This window comes from Condylostylus longicornis, unplaced genomic scaffold (genome assembly GCF_029603195.1).
Source record: "Condylostylus longicornis isolate FDR11 unplaced genomic scaffold, ASM2960319v2 ptg000332l, whole genome shotgun sequence".
Taxonomy (NCBI): Eukaryota; Metazoa; Arthropoda; class Insecta; order Diptera; family Dolichopodidae; genus Condylostylus; species Condylostylus longicornis.
This window is the reverse complement of record NW_026578295.1, coordinates 11871-30365: the sequence shown is the minus strand read 5'-3', so window position 1 is coordinate 30365 and position 18495 is coordinate 11871. Positions and strand designations below refer to the sequence as shown.

At 45.2% G+C, this 18495-nt stretch overlaps 3 protein-coding genes across 3 annotated transcripts; 1 reads left to right on the top strand and 2 right to left on the bottom strand.

Moving 5' to 3' along the window:
* The first annotated feature begins 69 nt into the window (after positions 1–69).
* LOC129616948 (vacuolar protein sorting-associated protein 45-like) lies at positions 70–1029 on the top strand. The gene has a single exon (XM_055532423.1). The coding sequence runs from the start codon at positions 70–72 to the stop codon at positions 1027–1029; it is 960 nt and encodes a 319-aa protein (XP_055388398.1).
* Positions 1030–6605: 5576 nt separating this feature from the next.
* Positions 6606–8393, bottom strand: LOC129616947 (dnaJ homolog subfamily C member 21-like). The gene is made up of 4 exons (XM_055532422.1): positions 8214–8393; positions 7895–8169; positions 7671–7818; positions 6606–7625 (listed from the first exon to the last, which is right to left on the bottom strand). Exons 1-4 carry the CDS (start codon positions 8391–8393, stop codon positions 6606–6608), a joined length of 1623 nt encoding a protein of 540 aa, XP_055388397.1.
* A 4208-nt stretch (positions 8394–12601) lies between these two features.
* Positions 12602–15106, bottom strand: LOC129616946 (cAMP-dependent protein kinase catalytic subunit PRKX-like). Its single transcript, XM_055532421.1, has 10 exons — positions 14816–15106; positions 14277–14770; positions 14038–14087; positions 13849–13980; positions 13655–13788; positions 13354–13558; positions 13090–13309; positions 12948–13044; positions 12697–12901; positions 12602–12654 (listed from the first exon to the last, which is right to left on the bottom strand). The coding sequence occupies exons 1-10, from the start codon at positions 15104–15106 to the stop codon at positions 12602–12604; spliced, it is 1881 nt and encodes a 626-aa protein (XP_055388396.1).
* Positions 15107–18495: the final 3389 nt, after the last annotated feature.

Below are 18495 nucleotides of genomic sequence, written 5' to 3'. Positions count from 1 at the left end.
ATTCAAAGTGCTGTAAAAGCATATCAACAGCAAACCCGTTCAACAGCGCAAATTCAATCCGTTGAAGATATGAGGCGTTTCGTGGATCAATATCCTGAATTCAGAAAATTATCCGGGAATGTCTCCAAACACGTTGCCCTTGTTCACGAAATCAGCAGACTCGTTGAAATGAATGCATTGCTTGATGTGTCCTTGTTAGAACAACAACTTGTTTGTTCAGACAATAGAACAGAGCATCTGAAATCTCTCTTGGATCGTGTTAGAAGTCCGACTATTCCGAAATTTGAGAAACTCCGATTGGTTTTACTTTATGCCCTCCACTACGAAAATGATCCCTATCTTCCAAATTTGAAGGATGAGCTTCGCAAGTCTGGGATCGATGATAGCCAGGTGGAAATTGTTGATGCTCTTTTGAGTCACGCTGGTTCAAGCTCTAGAGGATCAGAATTATTTCAGAAAAAGGATCTTTTACAAATTGCAAGAAATGTTGTTCAGCGAGGATTCAAAAGCGCCCCAAATGCCTACGCACAACATGTTCCGTTTTTAGCAACTCTTGTTGAATCACTGATAAAGGGAAGAGTCAAAGAAACTCAGTACTCATTCATTCCAAACACGACGGCAACGTACCAGGCTATGGGACGGTTTTCCGGGGCATCAAGTTCGACGGATCATCCCTCTGAGATCATTGTTTTTGTGGTTGGTGGTGCAACATTTGAAGAAGCATGCACATTACACCAATTAGCTGCTCAGCATAACATTCGCATCGTTCTTGGAGGAACGACAATTCATAATTCAAAGACATTTTTGGCGGATGTTGCGCAGTTGAACAAGTCGGCTCATCAGCCACGTCGACCTGGACTCACTTCCTGGGATGCGAATGAAGCTCAGCGTTCTGATTCCTGCTCCATTCCAATAGATCTTTCTGGACAAGAAATGGTGCCAATTAATGCTTTTTCGAGCAAACCTGTGTTGAGTACTCGCGAAGCAGAACTAGCACTGAAGCAGGAATTTTTACGACAGAAGTGGTGAACTTTGTAATACATGCTTTTGTTAACAAGCTCAACGCCATCCCTTCTTCATCTTCTTAATTTTTCCCCTCTTCTGAATTTTGTTTAAGAACCCAAAGGAAGGTCACAACCATTTGCGTTGTCTATTTTGTAATGAAATTCTTTTCTATGCATTTTAATGGTGGCATCAGGAAGGCAAATTCTTCGGGGAGGGTTGATGATCGGCCTGTTGCTGAAGGGACCGAAACCCTCAAGCGGTTCAGTGCTTGGCCGCAACTTATCCTCTTCTTTTTTCTGCAGGCAATTATTGTAGGAGGAAGTGACGCTATTACAAAATTCGAGGGGTTCCGGCCAACACCAATATCAACAGCTATTGTGGTCTATGCCATTGCCAATTTGACCTTTTTTATTGTCCCAAAAGCGAATCATTTCTTCGGTCAGGCATTTGCAATGGCGCTACCCGGCTTCACGTTCTCAACGTTCACAGTGGCCAGCCGTTTGCTTCCCGTTGAAGTTTGGAATTTTGGTGCAGACATCCTCGTCGGGTGTGTCGTGCAGATGGGAGGAGCACTGTTCAACGTCACCCTCCTCTCACTCCAGGCCTCCTACTGCCCATCTTACCTGAAAGCATACGTCTTCGGTGCAAGTATTTTGTGTTTGCAACTGTTAGACATTGCCTCTCTCGCCTTGAGAAACGCAACCATTGACAAAGATCCCAATGACATGACGTTAAATGACCCAGTGATTATTTTCTGCATTGCGGGAGTGATGGTTTCAGCCTCGGTAGGCCTGAATCTTTTGCCGTATCTATTTGGTTTCTGTAGGTCTTCAGCCTTTTCTTCACTCTCCATCCAAGTAGAATTGCGCAGGGGAATGGAACCCCAGTCCAATTTATCCTCTATAAAAATACTTCGATGGCTGCAACCATACGGCGGCTGTTCTGGCTTCCTTTCCAATCAAAGGGGCTCCTGTGCTTCATTCCGTTGCTTCTGATGCGAAATAGTATTACTTCGCTCCAAGCAACGTTATTAGCCCAACGAACTCACTCGTTGGATTCTTTCATTTCCTACTTTTCGATCTTGTTTGGGGGACGAATGGCAGGAGTGTTATTGTTCACTCTTGCTGCTGATGGATTGAGTTGCGGTCCACGCAAGACTGAGAAACTACATGAGAATGTTTGTCATCTAGAATGTCCCAATACTGAAGGACGACGTCATCCAATAATGAAATCGTGTCATATGAGGTTCGGGAGACCTTCGACACTCGATCCTCATCATCGAATTTTGCAAGCCTGGTTTGTCGTTTTCGTTTCTTTTCTTTTGTTTGTTTTATGTGGGACGCCAATCCGCCAGTCTTCGAATTTTTCATTTGCAAGTTTTGGTGCGATCGATTCCTTTTTTTTAGGAGGTCTAAGCGCAACCACTGAAATGATTGGTAAGACAACAACAGAAGGCATAGAGGATATACATAACAGATCAACCGCGTTATGCATGTTCATTGTTCTTGTTTTCAGCGTTTTGGTTTACCGCTCAAATTATCGGTCCGAGGTTCACTCTCGGAATTTACTTGTTCACATTTTATAGTTTTCTCGAGTCAATATCAACAGTCACCCAAGTCACAATCTTAAGCTCCCTTTCAAATGCGCTCCAGCAAATCATCGTTCTCATGATTCTCATCGGAGTGGCGCTTCTAATCGCTCTTTTCGGTATTTGCAAATATGCAGCAGCAGAACTCGCTGGTGTTCATGGCTCCAGTCTCTACGATCCCTTCTGTACGCCAAACCCTTTCGAAAATCCAACGTGTGACCGACATCATCCTTCCGACAATAGTCCAACAACCATTAAAGATATTCTCCGATGCTGTTGTCTCTTTCCGTCTTGGTTGGGGTCCCCAAAGGATTACGAGCAGGCCACTCCACGCGATGTCTTACTCGAGTGGATGTTCCCACCCATCCACCCAGTGTCGCCCTTTATCTCTTGTCCTTCCAATGGCAATGGCGTTAACTCTCGGTCACCGCGCCGTGCGGAACAGCGGTCGGCGGAGCCCCCTGTTTCTCCGCACTCCGATATCAAACATCCAACGGACGGTCCGATCTATCTAAAATGGCCACCCCACTTCAGAAAAAACAAGAGCTCGTTTCTAGGAAGCGAGTTTTTGACGCAAGACAGTGCCGCTCATCGCAGTTTCCGTTATTTAGTCTCTGATCTTGCGAATTCATCGCTGGGACAAATTATGACACCGAGACCTCTCAGCGCTCGACGTCGTCACGCTGATTCCAGAGAAACGGTTGAACGTCTCAATCTTTCGCAAATCAAAGGCTTTCAATCGGAACGAAGTTCTCGCCCTGACAGCTATCGTTCACTCCTTGACAGCCGCTCATTCAAGCAGAATATAAGCTCATCTGAAGACAACCTCCTCGAAGACGAAAGCGTTAGTAACGGGAGTGACACGAATAAGACTGAGATACCAACTCCTTGGGACAGCGTTGAAGCGGTCACGGATGATGCTGCAGACGATGAAAGCTCAGGAACAGCAAGATGGAAAAGATACACAAATTTTTTCAATCGAAGACAAACACAGACTCCCCCACTTCTTCATCGGGTTTTCGACAATATAGTCAAATTTGGCGATGGATTTGATGATTTTTATAGAGCGAGATCCGGTAGAGAATCGGGAAAAACAATCGACTCCCTTTATAAATAGATTTTAGAAATACTTTGAGCAACTTGAAAGAAAGCAACCTTTTTAAGGAGTCAACAAGCTGTTTAAGGTGAGTGGAAGTCAGCAACCCCCCAAGGAGAGAAGGCTTAATCGAGAGTACTGCTTGATTTGAAGTTAAACATTTGTAATACATCATAAACGCGTAAGAGCAAACTCAGCGAATGTTTAAAGGAGCGGACGGAAAGGAAAACCAAGTTTGATATTCTCCGATAGTAATTTGGAACAAGTAAAGACACATCAACACGATAAATTCGAGGAGCCTGGAAGAGACCTTCGTCTTCGGGTCATGTGCGTTCCAAGGCGTCGCACCACTCCATGGAAAAAATGAGTGCCACTTGGCGAAGAAGAAGGTTTGGAATTTGATTCGCATGATGTTGCGAGACGATTCAAGAGAGGTTGAGAAGATCCACTGCTTCGTTGAGTTTCATCAGAGCCTTCATTTCGAATACTCCAAAATGTTTGGCGGTATCCAATTTCTGGTTGGGAGGGACAACGTTCTACTTCTACATCATTTTTCTTTTCAAAAAGCATTCTCCATCGGGATGCATCGCGTGACGTTAAACTCGAGCGAGTTGAATCCTTTCCCTCAGAAAATCCATCCGGATGAGTTGAAGGAGAAGAAAGTTTGACGTCCTCCAAATTTGTGGGTTGTTCTTCTAGTTTATCTACAGATGAGACATAGACGATTGTCTCTCTTTCTTATGACTTACTTGTCGTTGCCTCTTGAAGTTTTTGTGAATTACGATTTCGCTTAAAACGAGAATTATATCTTAAAAACAAACTCACTCGTCGTCGTTTATTGCTAGAAAATGAAGGCTGTTTGTCGCTCTTGGAGATTTTATCTTTGAATACTCCCCTTCTACTTCGAGCTCCACCAAATGATTGGCTGCTCACAGATGGAGGCGCTTGCAATCCAGATTCAACACGTTGAACTGATTCTAGCTTAGACTCTAAAAGAAATGAACATGAGTCGATCAGTCCATCTCCATCGATGCTCCCACCCTTGAAGCGTCGTTTCCTCTCCTGCAGGTATCCACGTTTTAACTTCAAACCCGGTCGACGAGGTCGTGGCATCTTGCGAGTTTCCTTCCGTCCTTCATTACTCAGACAATCCAGCGAGTCGCGATACTTGACGACAATCTGAAGATCTTTGCTGTTTGCTGCATCAGGGAGATTTTTCAATCTGGGAAGGTTTTCTTCCCTTCGTCCACAATCAAAGTCAATAATCTTCTGCTTTGAAAATCCCTCCAATTCATTCGACAACTGGAGCGAGTCCGTTGAAGGGTCAAGACGAGCCAATTGAATACTGCTACCACAGGAATATCGTCGATGTGGCGAGTGCAATGATTTCTTCAACGGAGCGAATCCAGGCGCATGAAAAGTGTGAAACCTGTCTTGTTGACGGGAAAAAAGCTCTCCACCAACTCTGGAAATGGCGCTCGAATTTGGGACTTCCCATGATGTGCTGGCTGGTCCAGACCGCGTCGTGTAGCCTAGGGTGTTATGAGATATTTTTTCGTCTGAAGTCTTGGGACAGGGAGTGATTGCGAGCATGAAGTTAAACGTCTCATATGACAATTGTTCTGAGATGCAATCAAAACATTTGCAATCTTCATCAGATTTGGTTGATCCAACAAGAGTATCGCTTGAATGACACATTTCACTTCTCATCGATAAACTATTCTGGAAAACAATGAAGAGGAGTAAAACACTGAAAGGCAGAGAGTCTTGACTAACACTGACGATTTTGGGACTCACACGAGAGAAAGGAAGCATTCCTTTGACGCGCGACGAGATCGCGTGAACTGTAAACCGGAACGCTAACATTGGACTGCCGGATTCGGTCATAGACACGCCGATCAAATCTCCAGATTGCAGGGGGTGTGTCCCAGTGGGAGGAAGAATTCTAAGAGACACAGTCGAAAACATCAATTGATGATACTAACTATCAAGTGAGAATTCCTACTTACTTTCCATTGAGATACGTTCCATTTGCAGATCCAAGATCAACAATAGAAAATCGTGCCTCCCCTAATTGAAGATCTTCGTAATGCCAACAAACGCAACAATGACGACGACTGAACCATTTTCGAGCTTGTGGAGGAATTCCATCAAGCCTGACACAAACAAATAAACAACAGAGAGGCTAATGATACTTACACCTGGTACGTGCGTCCCAAGAAGAATCGAGCAGGAATCGTAAAACCATTACGACCGTCTGTTTGTGCTCCAACTTTAATTGTATGTCGTTCAAATACGTCAAGGTACCCAGCGGAGCTCTTGCAATCTGAACGTGATTGTTGACTTGAAAAAAGTGTAGCCAATGAAAATCACCCCGATCAACAATAACCTAGACGGCAATCATTCTAAATATCTACTCATTAGAAGCAAACTGACCTTCCTGTGAAACTTGTCCGCTTGTCTCCGCTTCTATTGCCTTGTTGACATTTTCCATACAAACAACAACTTGCAACGTATAGCAACCTGGAATCAGAAACTTTACCATCGTTACAACACAGATTCAGATTCACCTGGTGGTTGCAGATAGTAGATTATTTCTGGATTTTCAGGGTCCACTTCCGAGCTAGACGGGATGTCCCAAACCCTTCGTATTCGATTCCGACAGACGTGATCTTCGATCCTAACTTGTCGGTTTCCGACATTCTTCCCCATACGCCGAGTCACCTGCCGTGATGGTGGTGTGTCCTCCGAATCCGCATTACAGCTGAGTCGTCTTGCCTCGTTCATGTGTGATGCACGTTGGCGTGGCTGTTCTGATTTCCTTATCATATGCCATTCTTAAACATGAACTGGACAAACAAGTAGTTGGCCTGCAGTAGCGTTGAAAAAGGACGTACTAGGAAAACATTAAAAATATTAACTATTTCCTTTTTTCTTCTGCTTCTGTTTGCTATGAGCAGCGTCTTTGATCGCTGCGTGCCCCGTATCCCTGATATGTTTGAAAAGCTGATTTCGGGACATAAATTCCTTATTGCAAGAAGTGCACCTTTCCGGCCTTTCTGAGGGACGTTCTCGTCCAGCTGCCTTAAGATTTTGTTTCTTTGCTTTAAGAGTTACTTTCTGAGGGGCTTCAGCCGAAATCTTTTGTGCCTTCTGTTCTGCAACTTCCTCCTGTTCTGCAATTTCCTCCTGTTTTGCTTCTGCCGGTTGAGCTTCCTGCTCTTTGGTTTCTGCTGCTGCGTGACTTTCTTCTTCTTCTTTTGTTTCTGCTGCTTCAGTTTCTTCCTGGCTTGAGTCTGTTGACTCAGCTTCACTTTCACTCTCATAGTTTTTCCTCATCCGCATTCGTAGCAATCGATCCAAAGCTTCACTGTCGCTCGACGAGATGTCAGACTTCTCGCAATCACTCTTTCCAGATGAATTTCTTCTGCTGTTACTGTTTTCAGATTGAGATTCCAATTCCAATTTATCAGGTTGTGAGTCAGAGAAATCACCTTCTCGTTCTCCATCGCTGTTTTGAGGAGAAGCACTAGAAACAGCATCGTCTTCCAATTCCTCAAGAAACTTGTTCAGCGCAATAATATGCTTTTTAGATTTTTCATGAGATTTGAATTGTGCTTCAGACCGAAATGCTTTTTTGCACGCCTCGCAAGCATACATAATATTGTCTGTTTTCTTCTTATTCTTCTTCTTCCCTTTTCCTTCCTCCACATCTGATTCACTCTGCCAAGCTTCGTCTAGAAATACTTGCCCCGTTGAAGCCGCTTTTTCCTTCTCAAGTTCTTCCCATCGCCTCATCTCTTCCTCAACAGCGGCTTCCCGCATGCATCTTCGCTCCTCTTCCTCTTCTATTTTCTTTCTAGCTTTTTCTTCTGCTACACGTCTTGCCTCATTCGCTTTTTCTATACGAACGGCAGCAAGACGAGGATCGCGCTTCTAAAATCAAATATTCAAAACCGTCAATAGATGACAAACGCATACCTTAACGAATTCAAGCAACGCTCGAACACTATCATTAAACTCCTTTCGTGCATCCTTTCGCTTTTTCTTGTTCTCAGCTTCCATTTGTCTTCGGACAAATCGATTTGGTGCTTCTGCTAAATTCCATTCTTCCGCAAACCCGAAATGCCTTTGACTCGAAAAAACGCATCCAAAACCGATAGAACGAATTCACATCGGAAACCGGACTAGTTGACGTTCCGAACGTCGGGGCCGTCTTAAATTCTTCGCAGCTGGATCCTTTAGGATTCTCCGTCCGCTTCACTTCTTCATCAGCGATGATGTCAAAGACTTCTCGATAAACAGTGAAGAAACATTTCGACTTTCTCTCATTCTCAACAGATTCTGAGAATCCGTCAAAACAATCTTTTCTGAACCATCGAAAAATGTTGATTCTTTCAGCGGAAGGATCGTCGCCGCTCGTCCCAGCATCATCACCGCGAAGGATTTGAACGCGATGTCCATCATACCACGCTCGTTCCTAGAGATTTGAAATGGGCCATTGAATGATAACAACAGTCTTACATTTGGATCTGATAGTGTTTCGTAAGCTTCTTGAACAGCTAGAAATTGGACACGTGCTTCTTCATCTCCTGGATTCTTATCAGGATGGAATTTAAGAGCCAGTCGTCTGTAAGATTTCCTGATATCATCTTCTGGTGCGTGTTGATCTACCCCTAATACTTCGTAGAGGCATCTCTTCATGACCAGGTTCGTTGCCAGATCCAGTCCAGATTCTCAGGTCAATTCGTTTCAAAACGCATCAAAGTAGAATTCTCACTCTTTCACTATGAGGGACTTGATGTATAAGAACTCGTCTATCTGCTCCTGTTGATGCATAAATCCAGGAATCCTGTTTACTCCATACCATCGATGTGACTGTATCCTGTAACAACATCCATAACCATCATAGGGAATTGAATCCCTCACATCATGCGCATCACTTTGTTGAATCAGGAAAGGATCGTCTGATGCCGCTTCTAATTTTTGCTCTTTCTTTTGTTGATCTTCAGTCTCCGCCGTGTCCTTCGTTCTCCACAACTTGACAGATCCTTCAGTGCCTAGAAATGAATGAATAGTCTGAAATAGTGCCGATTAAACTCACTTCCAGTTGCAATCAATTGATCGTGGAAATAATTGTATTTCGCTGAAGTGATCCAATGGGAATGCAAACAAGATGTTTTCTAGAAAAAGAAGAATATTTCGAACAATTAAAAATGTTCATACCTGAATTGGGGAGTTTAATCGTCGCGAATCCCAAAACGAAAGACTTCCATCATCTCCTGAATAACTACATGAATAACGATTACGAAGGATTCTCACCTCCAGTGAGAAGTTCGTAAGGCCGATTTGGGTTGTAGTCAATATCCCGTTGTCTAAACGAAAGACAGGGATGTTCCGCGACTGAATGTTGACATACGAATTGTAAATATCCCAAGTTGTCCTATTTGTTTGATTGCACGTCGACCCGGATTCCGCATCCACGCGAATGTCCCAAATCTCCAGTCCATTACTTCCCACGGTTGCAAACTGGACAATCAGTAGAAGATAAACTGTGTCGTTGAATCTCTTACCTGATTCGAAGTGTGAGGATCCCAGCACCCACTGAAACAGCAACCGATGGTGTTTCCAACAAACATCTAATGAGTGGAATTCATCGGCGGTGAAGCATCATCCGTCAGTCACCTCTAGCATGTTCGTCGATACAGTTTCGCAGAGAGAAGCTCCTTCCTCGTCTATGATAAGTACTCGATTAGAGGGGAGAGACCCCTCAGTGGTATCTGCAACAAGAACTCTGGACGCAATTTTGAATGTGCCACAGAGACTGTCTCAGTTTACCGTTTCACTCCTTTGAACGATCTCTCCTTTCCATCTTTGTTTTGAACTTGTCCGATTACATCAACAGAATCTAGGATGCTGCTTGATGGTAGACGCCCCATTCGAGACTGTCTTAGAGGAAGAGTAAGAGGATCCACCGAGGCCGGTAGAGGAACGGACAAAAGTTTGACCACGTCTTCGAACCGAAAAAAAATGCATTTCTTGCAGAATTGAGCAGGTGCCGCCGAATCGGTGGCTCACCTTTATTACCGCTTCGAAAACCTCCAGCTATAATTGCAGCAGCTTTATCTGTTACATCAGAAACTGCGGAATGCTTCATAACGGAAAGTCCACCACCACTAACGACAGAGAAGCCAGCCAAACCAGGGAGAGGCAAGGCTTGAAAAGTGACATCGAGAGCATCATCAAGATAATCAATTAAAAACAACTGCAGAAAAAGAATCACTGATGATTAATACTGCTGCGCGTACTTGAGAGGTGCTTGCTTGTTTTCCTAGTGGAGATGCGCGTGTTCCCACAAGAAAACGATGGCTATCTGGATTGCTGACTTCAGGAAGGGCTACAATGGAGGAGACCTGGAGAGAAAGGATAAGAAACGTGTTGAAATCACAATCTGCAAACCTGATGGGGCAATTCTGAAGAGAAAACGAAGTGGTTGAGAAATGGAGTTGTAGGGCTTACGTGTTCCGGCACTGTTATGACCGACGTTGTTGAGTGCCATCCGCTCCAATAGGAACGAGCCTGGTCTCAGTGGAATGCAAGTAGAATGGTGTTGAAGAAGAAAGTACCAAAAAGTGAGAAGGAAAAATCAACAAGTCATTCACTAAAAAGAATCCTTTATTCCTTAAGTGCCTTCTCAACAAAAGCAGGCTGTTCGAGATGTACTTTCCCTAAACGCTCTGCGGCGCTCGACACGTCGGTATTCTCGTTAACTTCGGGTTTCTCACTAGTCGATGGCTTTTCCTCCTTTTCTTCTTCTGATTCAGTTTCATATGTGTATTCTGAATCACTCCGATCCCGTAAAGCTGATGCATCAACACGTGCCGCCTAGAGAGTGATAGATATTTGAAATCACGAGACAAATTAGAGTTACTTGGGGCTTATTCTCAAACACGGTTTTCCGTGCAGACAAAGGGGCAGCTTGATCCCAGCGAATCGTTGCTTGAGAAGGCGCTGGTTTGTTAGCAAACTCACTTCTCTTGTCTTGACCTGAGAATCGAAAATTTGACGGAACACTTCAAAATGTGAAACCCACTGCTATTCGCTTTGTTCCATCCTGCGTGCGCACTTGAAGGAACAGCGCTGCTCTCATAAACCGACTTTTCGCTCGTTTCTATCAGAGATCCAATACTCGATTTCTACTCTTTTATGTCTTACTTGGAGCACCGGGGATGTGCGTGCCCACAGCAGCGATGGATGGTGTTGGAGTGTTTTCGAATACAGTCTTCGCCTGGACTGGTTTTTCAAGAGGTCTCATGAAACCGGCGTCTGCCCGAGAAGGAGCAACAGAGCTCTCGTAGACCGTCTTCTCTTGATTAGCAGGAACGGGAGACTTCGTGAAGCCTGCATCCGCGTTAGAAGGCTTCACTTCATTTTCGTAGACTGCTTTACTGGTTGTTGGTGCAGATTGAGGCATCAAGGTACCAGTGTGCGCATTTGAGGGGACAGGGGCCTTTTCGAATACAGTTTGGCCCTGTGGACGAGACGGTGCTGGGGCACGCGCTGAAGCATGGGCAGCTACGCTGACTGGAGACGACTCGAAGACAGTCTTGGCCTGAACAGATGGGGCAGCCGGGAGGAATGTGCCAGTGTGCGCTGCTGAGGGCTTTGGGACGCTTTCAAAGACAGTTTGCGTTATTTTTTTTTCTTTTTTCTTTAGAACGCGTCGCTTTCCATCGTTCCCAACAAGAACCCCTGGGCTGTTTGCATTAGGGCTCGCCTTGAGGTCTTCGGATAGACTTGAAGCAACCTCCTCCGGTGTTAATGTCCTGCCGACATCAAGAGCTGCAGCAACAGCTTTTTCGGCGGCCAAGGTTGCATCTTCAACTCCAGTGAAGTTCACAGTTGCATTCACTGCTGAATCCCCAAGTTCTGGAGTGTTTTCTACAACTGCAGTAGACTCCACTCCAACTTCTGAAGTAATTTCTTTTGCAGCAGCTGGAGCCGCTTCTGCTGGAGCCGTTTCTGGTGCGGTAGCTTCTGCTGGAGCCGCTTCTGGCGGGGTAGCTTCTGCTGGAGCGGTTTCTGGTGCGGTAGCTTCTGCTGGAGCCGCTTCTGGTGCGGTAGCTTCTGCTGGAGTAGCTTCTGCTGGAGTAGCTTCTGCTGGAGTAGCTTCTGCTTCAAGTGTTGGAGTGTTTTTTGGTTCAGTTGGTGAGCTTTCTGGCTCAACGGCTCGAGCGGCTGTTGATTCGGCGTCGGGTGCGTCCGCTATTTCGGTTGGCTTTTTATCCTTTAGCTCAGCTTGTTCGCCTGCTTCATTGGACGAAGGCTTTGCTCCGATTTCTTGTTCTTTGTGAGACGCATTTTGTGGAGACTCGTGGTCTAAATCGTCAGACATGACGGCAGAGGGCGCTGGAGAGTCCGTGTTCGGGGAAGCATCCTCTGCAAGAGTCGTTGACGGGGTCGATGGGGGTTCGATGTCAAGGGATTTTGAAGGAAGTGGATCGGCAACAGAGGGAACGGTTGGAACGACACTCTCAGACATTGTCAATAAGGAAAAACGAAAGGGGAAATTTTCAACCTTAAAACGCTATTCTGTGTCTGTGGGGAACTGCTTTTCATGCTGGCACATAGACAGAAGAACGTCAGTCCTGGTTCCTGTTCTTGTTTCATGATCCCTCGTTCCCCGGCATATACGAATGGAAATTACAAGGTGGGGAGGGGATGCGATTCGGAAATCGGCAGCAATAAAGTTGCAGATCGGTAATTCAACAAATCTTCAACGAAGAAGGAGAAAGGCGTCACTCATTGTTTTGATGGTGTTTATGTGGACCACCAACATCCTGTAGAAAAATCAGTTGGCTGTGTCTTGCAAGAAAAGCACCGAGTTCCTCAGATTCAAAAAAAGACAGAGATCAAAAGTCTGCGAACAATTCTTGCTCAGCAGAACTAACAGAAGGAGCAGAACCTGACAGACAAACGCATGAGAATACTAGTTGAGGTTTCTCACCTTCGCTGCTTTCGGGATATTTGTCGAACATCGATGTATCATCGCATGCTGTGGAGGGAACGAAAGGCGGCGTTAGCTGTTGCTTGATACACTTGGTCCAATCTAGAGACTTGAACCATTTATGCCGCTTTATGTCTTCAGCTCCTCCCTTCAAACAACCGAAACGTTTAGCACGATCGTGTGACAAAAGACGTTTGATAAGATCCTGCAAAGAAAACCCTTTTTGGATGAACACAATCTGAGCTTCTTGCCTTTGCCCGAATATCAATGTAGCGGGGAAAGTTGATCTTTCCAGCAAGGACCTTCTCGTATATACCGAATGGATTTTCGTCAAAAAAAGGAGGATACCTGATCAACTTTCAAATATCAGAGATTCAATATTCGGTCACCCACCCAGCAAGCATCTCGTAAATCAGAATACCAAGAGCCCACCAATCCACAGATTTTCCGTGTCCCTTGCTTTGAATTACTTCAGGAGCGAGGTATTCTGGGGTTCCACAAACGGTCCATGTTCGATCCTTCACGACCTTCGCAAAACCGAAATCTGTGATCTTGACATGCCCTCCCCCGTCGATGAGCAAGTTTTCTGGTTTTAGATCACGGTAAGCGATGTCTGCAAGGTCCGATAAAGAATTGAGCAATTTCGGAGAGACTTGCCTAGAGAATGAAGGTATTGCAAAGCAACTGTAATTTCAGACGCATAGAATCGACCACCAGCGTTGTCTAAACGGCCTTCTTTCTTCAAGTAGCTAAACAACTCTCCCCCATGAACAAATTCCATCACCATGAAAAGTCGTCTACTATCTTGAAATGTTGCATAGAGATTGACAATGAATGGATGATGGATCCGTTTGAGAATATCCTAACACAATCATCACTCATAAACGATCAATGGGAACAATATCTTTTTGGTTACTGAGGAATATTATGAATCTATGGATGATTTTATGAGACTCACCTTTTCTGACTTAACATGCTCAACTTGCTTTAATCGGATAACTTCGCTCTTCTTCAAGATTTTTAAAGCAAGGGGACTACGATCCTCACAATGCTTGAGCTTGCACATGCGCACTCGTCCAAATGTTCCTGCGCCTGAGAAAAAAACGAAAATCAATTGACGTCCGAGAGTCAAGAGAATGTCGCTTGTCTGACCAACTGTAGCGTTTAATTCGAAATCCGAAAGCCTTAGCTTCGGCTTTGAATCAAAAATTAGTTTAATCACGGGGACGTTTTCTGCTTCAGCCTCCTCTTTTAAGAAATTCGTAATCGTTGATCTCCTACCACCTACGGATTTTAAACAGCGGTCATTTTTGCGATCAGCTTTCGACAATCAATACTCACTCGCTCTTGATGTTGGAGGAAGCAGAAAGTCATTGAATGAATCAACGGATCTGAGAGATCAATATGAAGGAATTCTCTGGTTAAAGTCTCACTCTCTGCCAGCACGAAACGATGGCAATGGGCCTTCAGTATCAATGCTGAATGTCGATGAATTTCGCGCGACACTGAAGAAGGGAAGAGAGATGTGACGAGGAAAGACGACGCTCTGAGATGCAACTTGCTGTGTGTAATGCGTTTACTCCGTTTTTCGCGACCACGTGCTCCCTGTTACAGTCGTTGTGCTTCCTCTCTTTGCGAAGGAAACAGCCGATGAAACTGGAGGTTTCGCGTCGAGGAAGCGCTTCACATCCGATTTGGGATGAGAAGTTCGCCGAACCGCTTCAACAGCTTCGGATAGGGACGTTGCCGGTTTTTCTTGAGTTCGCTGCTGGTGGTGTTTTTGATGACTTCGTGAAGGTTTGGAGATGTCAGGAACTTTTACTGGACTCATCGATTCGAAGAGGTCGTTCGAATCTCTGCACGAATCATCTCGAGTTGTCAAATCACATCGCGGCGTTTCCGAACGATCTTTCGGATTTTTTGAACAATTTGGTGTTCGAAATGTCGGATAATGCCGCAAGTTCGATTCAGAATCCACTTTGCGTCCGTGACTGTAAGCGTTCTCGGGAAAATCGGGAACTTTGCTGAGGAGCAGATAAGAATCTTCTACGGAATGCAGGTCGGCCGTTGGAACCTATCAAATAGTCATAGCCACCATGACTGCCAAAGTGTGTCGTACCCGGGAAACCGCAAGAGGGCCGAGTTTTGATCGCCCCTCTGTTGTTGTTGCTGCACGACCGGAGTGTCGCGCACGACTGCCAGCTGAATCCTTCTGGGACGCGGAATTGACGTGAGAGTGATCCATCTCATCTTTTCGTCTCGCGTGCTCCGAGCCGCGCGACACACCGCTGCGTTGAAAAAAGAACGATGAGTCGCGCGCTTCATCGAGCGTTCCGTGCAACTCCGAACTTTCAAGGGGCTCGCGCCGCATGTCGTTCAATGATTGTGCGTCCAGTCGCTGTCCTTGCATTTCTCTGTGAAGCTTTGAGAGCGCATGCTGGCTTAACGGCTCTTCCTAAAATGTGGACTGTTCAACCCTTGCGACCCCGTCGTTCCCAAAATGTCGAACATTCAGTCATTCAGTCTTTACAACGTTAGTCCCTCACTCTGTCACTCGTACCATTCATTCTCTATCTTTTACCTGAAAGTCTCGACTTTGCGGTCGGCCATTTGAAGAAGTTTCATCGCGTCCTCTCCAACGTTTGGTGGAAGAAGCTCTTGAGTCGTCCGGCTGACGACGAGGCTTTCCTCGCGCCTCACGAGGAGCGCCTGTCAATAAAATGGGATCTTTCTCCTTAAACGAGACTCGCCCTGCGTCGATGTCTTCCGTTACATCGTGTTTGTCCTCAAACCGAAAACTTCCACGAGAAGACGCCCTGGACTCCGAACGACAAAAATCGCGACCACTGAACTCGACAGATCGTTCCAATCGTGGCTTAATGTCAGGAGGTCGACTGGAAGCGTGGGACTTGGTGAAACGCGCGCGGCTGTTCTGTGAGCGCATGGATCCCAAACGATCGACTTTGTCGCCGTTGTCCGATTCGTTGTACACGTCCCTGGATTGGTCGCTGTTTGTTGTGCCGAACGGACGTAAAGAGGCCCATAAATCTGTAAAGGTTGCCGCACCGCTCGATTTCAGGCTGCTCAACATTGGGGAGGCACTGCCAGTTGAATCCTCGCGTGGAAGTCCTTCGTAAGAGAGACACGATTCTGATGTCCGGATTGTCGAGAATGTCGATCGACGGGCGTCCTCCCCAGTTGTAAAGTGAGAATGGTAACTCGAGTTGTCAGCTGTCGTGGAACCTGTCGCGGAACGGCAAAGCGATGGACAACCTCGCAAAGACGAAAGAGAGAACGATGCTTTTGGCTCTTGGAAATCGAAAAAAACGCGGCGCTTAGACCTTTTGCAGAAGAGGGTTGTATAGAGGATAGGCAAAAAAAAGTAGAACGCTGCGAGAACAAGTAAAGTAATCACAAAAGAAGAAATATTCGTCAACGTGAAGGAAGTAAATCTAGAGAACTTCGAAAAGAGAAGGAGCGGAATTTTGATGAAGGGGCGAAACAGAAAAGCAGGAGATTAGCGGTGTGGAACCCAACTCGCTTAGAAGACTCTTTCGGATGACCGTAGCAGTAGAAGTGAGTGAAAAGTGTGATAGAAAAATGAATAAAAAAAATCGAGATCGAGGCGAGATCGTTTGCTAGTCTGCCCATACCCGTTGGTTGATGGAGTTCATGGCAGCAGATAAGAAAGGATGACCTCTGCCGGTAATGATCCAAAGACAAGCTGGAATGAACGACGAAAAACGACAAATGAAGCTGTCGATCCTTTGCTATTCATGCGATGATCCTCAATTAGGAATTTGTGTTTATTTTGATACCTTAGTTGTCTCGATTGTATGGTTTAAAATAAAGTAGCGAGGTGGATTCTGAATTGTTCGAAGTGTTTGACAGCTTCTTAAATTGAGTCGCGCTGCTTATGAGTTTCAAATACAAAAAAGGCAGTTTTAGCAAACGCATGCATGTAATGAGCGTACATGAGGAAACTAAACGAATGCCGGCGATCTAAAGAGAAAAACCTTTTTTAAGAAGCCGGTGTAGAGTTTTTGCATAGAGGCCTTCAAGAGGGCTCAATCGTTAAGCCAGTCCCAAATCACCAGTAAGGAACAGGAACGGTGATGGATCGTTAACATTGGAGCATGACTTCTTATACTGACATCTATAGTCATCATTCCAACCAATGAAGAGGGAGACGCACAGTATTCATGTTCCAAGCTCTTTGGAAGCGCTCGTTGGTACCCAATCGCTCTCTCAACACCGTCTTGAGGTTCAAAGCGAACGGATACTCGAGTTGTTGATCTCATGTGAAAATATTGGCGATATGGACCAGATAGTAACAGCGCTGAACAGAGTGAGAGCTATCTAATATGAAGCGGTCCACTCGTGCCATTGCAGGAACTCTATCACCAAAGCGATTATCAATCATATGAGGACTCACTGCAGCGAGAATTCGGAACTGGAGGCGCGTGTCAAGCACAATGGGAATCCCATTCAATTGCATTTAAATGTAAGGATCGGCGATGCTCGTCGAGTGGCAGCAAAGATAATTCTGCAACGAATCAACGACTTTTCATTTGAACGTTTGATCATGTTCAGGCTCCGACTGCGAAAAGGATCAGAGCTGTGCGATTTGTGCGGACTGCTTTTTCAAGTCAAATCATGAGGGGCACGTTTTTCGCATGGTGAGTCCCCGAGTTGTGTTTCATTCCAATCTTCATCCTCCAGATTCGAACTGTCGGTGGATGTTGCGATTGCGGGGATCCAAGTGTAGGTTTTTCGATGAATTGTCCATGTCTAGCCTTCTATTTCTTCTTCTTTACATCAGTCATGGGATCCTAAGGGATACTGTTCTGACCACGAGGGAGTCTCCGAAGCGATGGATGGCTCTTCATCATTCTTGGACTTACCATGTGAATTGCGTGAAGACGCAGCTCGCTTGATTATAACAGTCATCTATTCACTAGAGAAAGAAACAAATGCATGTTGCGCATCGCCTCCAGATGCCAACGAGACTCCATTTCAGGAGAGAGCCAAGTATGTTTTGACTCTCTCTCCCTTCTACTATTCTTTCATGACGTTATCTTTTTCCAGGCTTCGTGTTGACCGTCTTTTGAAGTGGTCTCAACATATTGCGTCGATTACTTTCGGATTCCGCTATCTCATGAATCAATGCCTTTCTGACGAGTTCATCAAAATTGTCATCCGTACCCACTTCGATTTTTCTACATCTGCTCAAAGAGCTTTCCATAATTTTTTCCTCAGTCTATTAGTCAGCCCGAGTTTCAAAAGGTTTGCCCTTCTGCATTGAAATTCTTCTTACTTCGCTTCTTCAGGCGTTTCGCTGAACTTCTCGTACACGATTACATTCATGCTCTCTCTGGTTGTTTTGATATGATGGCAAACAACAACAGTCGTAACTCCCAAGCTGATTCGCTAGCGTTGTATTCTCTGACTGTTCAGGTAAGAAGAGAGTCTATCGATTCCCATCTGGATTGCTGTTCTCTTCAGCTCTTCACAGTACCGGAACTGGCAATGGCGTGTTTTCTTGAGTGGGGGCTGCTATCAACAATCTGTCAAGCTTTGAAATCTCGACTCCCCGTGTCCCCAGAAACATCTACTGTAACATTTCAAGGTTATGAAGCGCGAAAGCAGTTTGATGTTTCGCGAATGCTTATCGATTTGAGGTGATAATCCCATAAGGCAGGAGGTTGGCGTTTTTAATGTCTTCTTCAGATACCTTCTCCATCACACGCAAGTCATCGAATATTTCATCAAACAACAAACACCTAATGTCATTGAGTC